Source organism: Eriocheir sinensis, chromosome 11 (genome assembly GCF_024679095.1).
Source record: "Eriocheir sinensis breed Jianghai 21 chromosome 11, ASM2467909v1, whole genome shotgun sequence".
Taxonomy (NCBI): Eukaryota; Metazoa; Arthropoda; class Malacostraca; order Decapoda; family Varunidae; genus Eriocheir; species Eriocheir sinensis.
This window is the reverse complement of record NC_066519.1, coordinates 12,654,412-12,663,079: the sequence shown is the minus strand read 5'-3', so window position 1 is coordinate 12,663,079 and position 8,668 is coordinate 12,654,412. Positions and strand designations below refer to the sequence as shown.

Genomic DNA, 8,668 nt, shown 5'->3' with positions numbered 1-8,668 from the left:
CTCTCTCTCTCTCTCTCTCTCTCTCTTAAAATAAATAGGAAATATCTGGAGTTACCTAAACCGGATATATCCTACCCCATCTCTCTCTCTCTCTCTCTCTCTCTCTCTCTCTCTCTCTCTCTCTCTCTCTCTCTCTCTCTCTCTCTCTCTCTCTCTCTCTCTCTCTCTCTCTCTCTCACACACACACACACACACACGAACATACACACAAGCGAAATGAAGCCATAAACATAATTCACGTCGAGAGAGAGAGAGAGAGAGAGAGATAGCGGAAGGGGACAAAGTTCATGAATGATAATAGCAATGAGAGAGAGAGAGAGAGAGAGAGAGAGAGAGAGAGAGAGAGAGAGAGATTCACCAGGCAGCTGTATCTCACTCACTCATGCACTCAGTGTTACGGTGGTGGCGGAGGAGGTAACAGTTGTGGTGATCGTGGTTGAAAATAGGTGTTGAAGGGAGAGACTAGCGGTGCTGGTGGTGGTGGTGAAGGGGGAGAATCGAACGTGGTGGTGGTGTTGTGGTGTTGAAGTCGGTGGTGCTGCACGATGACAGGAGAGGCACTTTATCTCCTTTCCTCCCTCCTTCTCTCCTTCTTCGTCTACATCCTTGTGACGCAAGGTAAGAGAGAGAGAGAGAGAGAGAGAGAGAGAGAGAGAGAGAGAGAGAGAGAGAGAGAGAGAGAGAGAGAGAGAGAGAGAGAGAGAGAGAGAGCTTAATTGCTTAACCTTGAAATAGGAAAATATAGAGAATGACCAGGTGTGAGAGAGAGAGAGAGAGAGGGCGGGGCGCCTCCTGCCTTGCCTAACTTTGAAATATGAAAAGATAGAGAATGACCAGGTGAGAGAGAGAGAGAGAGAGAGAGAGAGAGAGAGAGAGAGAGAGAGAGAGAGAGAGAGAGAGGGCGGGGCGCCTCCTGCCTTGCCTAACTTTGAAATATGAAAAGATAGAGAATGACCAGGTGAGAGAGAGAGAGAGAGAGAGAGCTTAATTGCTTAACCTTGAAATAGGAAAATATAGAGAATGACCAGGTGTGAGAGAGAGAGAGAGAGAGAGAGAGAGAGAGAGAGAGAGAGAGGGGGCGGGGCGCCTCCTGCCTTGCCTAACTTTGAAATATGAAAAGATAGAGAATGACCAGGTGAGAGAGAGAGAGAGAGAGAGAGAGAGAGAGAGAGAGAGAGAGAGGGCGGGGCGCCTCCTGCCTTGCCTAACTTTGAAATATGAAAGATAGAGAATGACCAGGTGAGAGAGAGAGAGAGAGAGAGAGGGCGCCTCCTGCCTTGACTAAATTTTAAATATTAAATGATAGAGAATGACCTGGTGAGAGAGAGAGAGAGAGAGAGAGAGAGGGCGGGGCGCCTCCTGCCTTGCCTAACTTTGAAATATGAAAAGATAGATATTGACCAGGTGAGAGAGAGAGAGAGAGAGAGAGAGAGAGAGGGGGGCGCCTCCTGCCTAACTTTGAAATATGAAAGATAGAGAATGCCCAGGTGAGAGAGAGGGGAACTCCTAATATTTAAAAGAAAAGAAAAGGTTATAAAAATGTTTTCTATGAGCCGCAGGATATGAGGGTAACTGACTCTCTCTCTCTCTCTCTCTCTCTCTCTCTCTCTCTCTCTCTCTCTCTCTCTCACGAAGCGGATGTGGCGGTATGTGTGTGTGTGTGTGTGTTACCTCTCTACCTACTTGCCTAGTTGTGCCAATCTCTCTCTCTCTCTCTCTCTCTCTCTCTCTCTCTCTCTCTCTCTCTCTCTCTGCGTGCGTGTGTGTGTGTGTGTGTGTGTGTAGGTTTGTCAAGGTTGTTTTTTTTCCGTCACGCATCATATATTATTTTTTTCTTCTCATCCAGACTCTTTTTCCCTTTAAGGCACCTTTTAAACTTTTATGGTGGTGGTGGAGGTGATGGTGGTGGTGGTGATGGTGGTGGTGGTGTATTCATGTTATGTATTTTTATTCGTATTTCTATTTCTAATTGTTTTATATTCCTTTTTCCGTCTTTCTGTCTCTCCTCCTCCTCCTCCTCCTCCTCTCTTCCTGCTTCGTTCTGTGGCCTAGTTCATGTTATCATTTGTGTTTCATTATAATAATTAATCTCTCGCTCTCTCTCTCTCTCTCTCTCTCTCTCTCTCTCTCTCTCTCTCTCTCTCTCTCTCTCTCTGATTTCCTATTTAAATCTATGTATATCTCTCTCTCTCTCTCTCTCTCTCTCTCTCTCTCTCTCTCTCTCTCTCTCTCTCTCTCTCTCTCTCTCTCTCTCTCTCTCTCTCTCTTCCCCCCCCCTCCTCCTCCTCCTCCTCCTCCTCTTGTTCCCGTACGTATGAACTCCTACACGGGTCTAATAATAGTCTGAGTCACAGTTAAGCTATTCACGGGTAAAACCTTATTGCGCACGTATGCAAAGTTTTCCTCCTATTACTATTCTGTTTTACGTTTCTGTCTATGCATGGCTCTGGTAGGCTTTCTTATTCTTCTTATTATTACTACTATTATTATTATTGAGATCCATGAACGGCCAGCAAAGGAAAAATAGCATATATAGACACAAACAGCTCGAGTCTCCTAGCTTGATGAAGGATATATAACACAGAAGAGAGTGACCGTATATATGGCACTATGCTCTTAAGGGAATGACAGGCTCTATTAATATGGGAACGCCTCGTATAGTAGCTCAGACCATGGTTATCAGACTTCGACCTAACTTTTTATCTCCAATCCTCGACCTCCTCAATAAACAGACAGTGAACTAACATGGACAGTATATGACAGTATGTTTAGCTTAGGGAAAGGGGAATAGAGAGAGAGGGAAGGGAAGGGAGCAAGATAGATAGAGAAGGAGAGGAGACTTGAGATTAGGGAGGGTATTGAGATAGAAAAGAGGGGAAGGATAGAAGAGAAGGGAAAGGTGAAACAGTTGATATAGCTTATGGAAAGGGGAATATAGGGGAAGGGGAAGGTAAGGGAGGCAGGAAGATGGAGAGAAGGGGGAGAGGAGGCTTGAGATTAGGAGAGGGAGAGAATTGAGATAGAGGGGAAGGATAGAGAAGGGGGAGGTGAAACAGTTGATATAGCTTATGGAAAGGGGAATATAGGGGAAGGGGAAGGTAAGGGAGGCAGGAAGATGGAGAGAAGGGGGAGAGGAGGCTTGAGATTAGGAGAGGGAGAGAATTGAGATAGAGGGGAAGGATAGAGGAGAAGGGGAAGGTGAAACAGTTGATATAGCTTATGGAAAGGGGAATATAGGGGAAGGGGAAGGTAAGGGAGGCAGGAAGATGGAAGGAAGAGGAAAGGGAGGGAAATTATATGAAGAAGAAGGCCAAGAAAGGAGGTATTAAGGGAGGGATAAAGAAGGAGAGAGAGAGACGGAGATGAAGAAGGGACATATCATAGCAACTCCAAACTCACGTATCTTCAAATTTACTTACATTTCCACTATCTTACGTAAGCAATTTATTTTTATTTTTTATCTTGATCAAACTTGGACCACTTTTTATCAGTAACCCTTGACCTCCACCTCCCGGGACCCCCAATAGATGATAGACTTGTAGTGGTTAAAGGTTCGGTTATCTTTCTGTGGCGCTGATAACGTGACTCATTATCTTTTTTTGTGTTAAGAGGTTCTGGTTGTTATGGTTAATGAGGGAGATATTTGATAGGCTATGTGGTCTTCTTTTTCCTCCTCCTCCTCCTAGTAAATTTGCAGACGACACAAAGATTGGTAACTCGGTTCTCACTGACGAAGACAGGCAAAGCCTCTAAGAGGATTTGCACAAAATTTCAGCTTGGTCGGATAAATGGGAGATGCCCTTTAACGTAGACAAGTGCCAGGTCCTTCAAGTTGGAACAAAAAATAAGAAGTTGGATTACGAAATACGCGACGTTAAACTCACAAGTGTTCAATGCGTTAAGGACCTGGGGATTAAAATCGCGTCAAACCTCAAATTCTCACATCAATGCATCGATGCAGCAAATAAAGCGAACAGAATGTTGGGCTTCATTAAAAGAAACTTTTTATTCAAGAATAAAGATGTAATACTCCCGCTCTACAACAGTTTAGTCAGACCTCACTTGGAATATGCGGAAAGTTTTGGTCTCCCCACCATGCAAAGGACATTGCTAAACTAGAAGGTGTTCAGCGTCGAGCAACGAAAATGATCCCTTCCTTGCGCAACAAATCCTACGAAGAAAGGCTTTCTACCCTTAACATGTTCTCTCTTGAGAAACGTCGCCTCCGAGGAAAACTGATCGAATGTTTTAAAATACTTGATGGTTACACGAATGTAGACAGATCAACATTGTTTATGATCGATGACACTTTGCGCACGAGGAACAATGGCACAAAACTCAGATGTAGACAAGTAAATTCAGACTGCACCAAATTTTCTTCACCAGCGTTGTAGTGCGAGAATGGAATAAGCTCCCACCATCAGTGGTCCAGTGTAACACGATTGACTCCTTTAAAAACAAGCTCGACCGTCACTTCCTTCAACATCATATCAACTAGAGTAGAAAAGCAACGTTTTGGAGTCTTCTGATTAATGTAAAATCACTTAGGTTTAAGGACAGACCACCTAGTCTGGACCATGGGGTCTGTGTGGTCTGATTTTCTATGTAAATATATGTAAATCTATGTAAATCCTCCTCTTTTTCTTCTTTTTCTTTTTCTTGTTCTTCTTGTTCTTGTTCTTTTTCTTGTTCATGTTCTTCTTCTTCTTCTCCTTCTTCTTCTTCTTCTTCTTCTTCCTTGCCCAGTCATCATTACAAATAGAAATGAGCAATGCGAATTCCATCTCTCTCTCTCTCTCTCTCTCTCTCTCTCTCTCTCTCTCTCTCTCTCTCTCTCTCTCTCTCTCTCTCTCTCTCTCTCTCTCTCAAGGTGAAAAAAATAATATTCAAGATTAAAGAAAATGAAGAAATATTATATAATTAATTTAATGAAGGAGGAAGAGGAGGAGGAGGAGGAGGAGGGAGGAGGAGGAGGAGGTCTTAGGAGGAACCTTATACCCTTATCATATCACCGACCTTGAGAGAGAGAGAGAGAGAGAGAGAGAGAGAGAGAGAGAGAGAGAGAGAGAAGGAACATTGCTCTCTCTCTCTCTCTCTCTCTCTCTCTCTCTCTCTCTCTCTCTCTCTCTCTCTCTTTCCTTCACTTCCTGTCCTCCTCCTCCTCCTCCTCCTCCTCCTCCTCTTCCTCCTCCTCCTCTCTCCCTCCCCTCTCCTCTCCTCTCTTATCTCTCCTTCTTTCTTATTTTCCTCCGTTTATCTCCTATCTCTCCATTCCTTCCCTTCAACTCCACCACCACCACCACCACCACCGTATTTTCAACTCCACTGCATCTATATATTCCTTCCTCACCACCATTGTCAACACCATTTTCATCACCATTTTTCTTTTCTCGTGCTCACCACCACTACTGCATCGTCTATTTTTTCATCACCATCACCACCACCACCATCATCACCATTTATGCATCACCAATTTTCTCATCTCCAACTCCACTGAAAACCATTGTCATAATCAGTACCTTTCATCACCTCTGTCCCATACAATCACCACCACCACCACCACCGTCGCCCCCTCCCTCAGGTCGCCGCAGTTTCCTCGGGTACTTGTGGCGGCGATGGCGTGTCTTCGTGGACGTGTGGTTGGCCCAGGTGGGGACTGCCGTGGGCGGGGATGGCCGTGGGCGGGGCGGTGGCTCCATGGGACTCTCTGACGTGATGGAGCCGTCGCCGTGGGAGCAGGAAGTGGAGAAGCCCAAGCCATTCATCACGGACAGGGTGAGTATGGGAGAGATTGATTGATAGATTGATAGATAGATAGAGGTAGAGAGATAAAGGGCGCCACTATAAACATTTGTCTGCGCCATGACGGGCTGGGGCCAAACACCATCCAGGCCCCTCAAGCAAGCCTACCGGCGCTTGTAGACGTAAAAAAAATAAAGTATAGCTATAGATGGATAGAAAGAATAACTGTTTTACCTCTTTTTCAGTCTAAGCAGAGAGAGAGAGAGAGAGAGAGAGAGAGAGAGAGAGAGAGAGAGAGAGAGAGAGAGAGAGAGAGTTTACTTACATCTTTCTCTCCATCCAACAGTCTTAGCAAACGAGAGATAATGATATAGATAAAGAAGAATTACAATATATATACTTTTTGTTCTTTTTACCTCAGTTTTCCCTTCCTTCCATCCTCCCTCAATCTGTCCCTTTCCTCCTCTTCCTCCTCCTGTAACGAAGATTTATAGATAACTACTCCTGTTCTCTTTCCTCTCTTTCCTCCCTTTCCTCCAGTATAAATATCTTTCCTCCTGTACCTTTCCTTCTTTTCCTCCCCTTTTCTCTTAAATGGAGTCTAAGGCTCTTCGTCTCATCAGCTCTCCTCCTCATACTGATAGTCTTCTACCTCTTAAATTCCGCCGCCATGTTGCCTCTCTTTCTATCTTCTATCGTTAATTTCACGCTGACTGCTCTTCTGAACATGCTAACTGCATGCCTCCCCCCCTCCCGCGGCCCCGCTGCACACGACTTTCTACTCATGCTCATCCCTTTACTGTCTAAATCCCTTACGCACGAGTTAACCAGCATCTTCACTCTTTCATCCCTCACGCTGGTAAACTGGAACAATCTTCCTTCATCTGTATTTCCTCCTGCCTACGACTCGAACTCTTTCAAGAGAGGGTATCAGGATTGAGGACACCTCTCCTCCCGAAACTGACCGCTCTTTCGGCCACCTCCCTGGATTCTTTTTAGGAGCAGCGAGTAGCGGGCTTGTTTTTATTATTGTTTCTTTTTTTTTTTTTGTGCCCCTGAGCTGTCTCCCCTGTTGTAAGAAAAAAAAAAAAAAAAAACCCTGACCCCCCTCCCGTCGCGTCCCTTCCCGCAGCACGAGGATGTGGTCAGCGTGTCGGCCGTGGACAGGCAGGGTCGGGCGATTGTTCTCAGGGCTGCCAGACTCTCCAACCGGCGCGCTTCTGTCTTCCTCACCGTCATCGATAAGGACGGGGCTGTCTACACCCTGCCCAGTGAGTGTGTTGTGGGGGGTGTTGTGTTGCGTTGCGGTCTTTGTATGTAGATTTTTGTCTATTGTTTTATTTTTTTCTTGTTTCTGTTTGAGTTCGTTTTGTTATTGTTATTACCATCCTCTTGTTGTTCTTGTTCTTGTTCTTTTTGTTGTTGTTGTTGTTGTTGTTTTTCTTCTTCTATTTTTTTTTCTTCTTCTTCTTCTTCTTCTTCTTCTTATTATTATTATTATTATTATTATTATTATTATTATTATCAGTGACCCTTAATTGACCCCTCTTGACCCCTAGACGAATTACAATCATCATTTTTATTATTATTATCATTTATCTCCTTATTCTTACTTTTATCTATGTTTATCATCTTATTATTCTTATATCTTCTCTCGTATCATTACCATCCTTGACCTTCGACCTCCCTTGACCTCCAGACCAGCCGGACACGGGGCAGGTCAACGTGGAGGGCGAGGGCTGGGGCGGGGCGGGGCTCAGCGTGACCTGCGTTGACCCCATGCGACTATGGAGGATAAAATTCAGCGGGTTGTTGAGGTCAGTGTGTGTGGGGGTGTTGGGATGGGGGGGAGGGGGGAAAGGAGAATGGGGGAGGGGGTGAGAGGGGATTGGGGAGGGTTGGAGGAGGGGGGTGAGTGTTTGTTTGTGGGGGGGGGGGTTGTATGTGTTTGTGTGTGTGTGTGACCTCCTGCTTGCTTACTTCCTCCTCCTCCTCTTCCTCCTCCTCCTCTTCCTCTAACACAAGAAAAGAAGGAAATAAATGATGAAAAACCCACCAAATTCTCCCTTTTTTCAGACGAGGCGCGAAGGAGGAGTACATCACAGAGGGGTCGGAAGAGGAGACGGAGGAGAGGAAGGCGAAGAAGCAACAGAAGAAGAAGAACCAAACAGACGATAAAGACGAAGCAAGCACAAAACATGACACTCAACAGAAAGAGGAGGAAGAAGAAGAGGAGGAGGAGGAGGAGGAGGAGGACGAGGAGGATATTGTACATGCGAGATTTGACTTCCTCTGGCGTTCTCTGCGTGGTCCCATCGAGTTCTCAGCCTCCATCAATCCCCTTCTCCTCTCCCGCTGTCTGGCCCCCCACCTACACGCCTCTCCCTGGGACTACCTGTAAGTGGCTATCGGTACTGACGGTCTTACGATACTGACACTCCTTTCTTTTTTTACAACAAAGGAGACAGCTCAAAAGCACACACAAAAAAGGAAACAATAATAATAAAAAAAGCCCGCTATTTGCTGCTCCTAAGAAAAGAATCAAAAGAGGTGGCCGAAAGAGAGGTCATACCCAAGAGAGGCCTACAAATGACATGGCTGATAGTAGCTGTTAATTACCCTTCATGCTGAAAGTTATGGAGATTGTAATGCTCAGTAAATGATTGTCAGGCTGAAAATGATGCTTATTCACAATTCTGTCGATGGTGATGCTTATAATTGTAACTCTAAGGATGTAGTCGCAAACTTTCGTGGCTCACAACACACATATTTGATAAAGCGTTCGTAGAGGCTGTGTTAGTATTGCCATGGGTAGTTTTATGAGCCTAGTAGATAGTTTGACAAGGCTTCTACAGCTTGAACGTGAAATACACCTCATGGGAACCCAACTTATCTCTGTTGCCTTGGGATATACTCACAACAAACC

At 45.1% G+C, this 8,668-nt stretch overlaps 1 protein-coding gene across 1 annotated transcript in view; it reads left to right on the top strand.

Moving 5' to 3' along the window:
- Window positions 1-385: 385 nt before the first annotated feature.
- Window positions 386-8,668, top strand: part of LOC126996850 (putative phosphoenolpyruvate synthase) — a 37,935-nt gene continuing 29,652 nt past the window's right edge. The window contains exons 1-5 of the mRNA XM_050857733.1: window positions 386-618; window positions 5,582-5,775; window positions 6,875-7,013; window positions 7,442-7,559; window positions 7,819-8,139. Of these exons, the coding sequence (XP_050713690.1) occupies window positions 546-618; window positions 5,582-5,775; window positions 6,875-7,013; window positions 7,442-7,559; window positions 7,819-8,139 (845 nt within the window). The 5' untranslated portion in view covers window positions 386-545. The remainder of the gene's footprint in view (window positions 619-5,581; window positions 5,776-6,874; window positions 7,014-7,441; window positions 7,560-7,818; window positions 8,140-8,668) is intronic.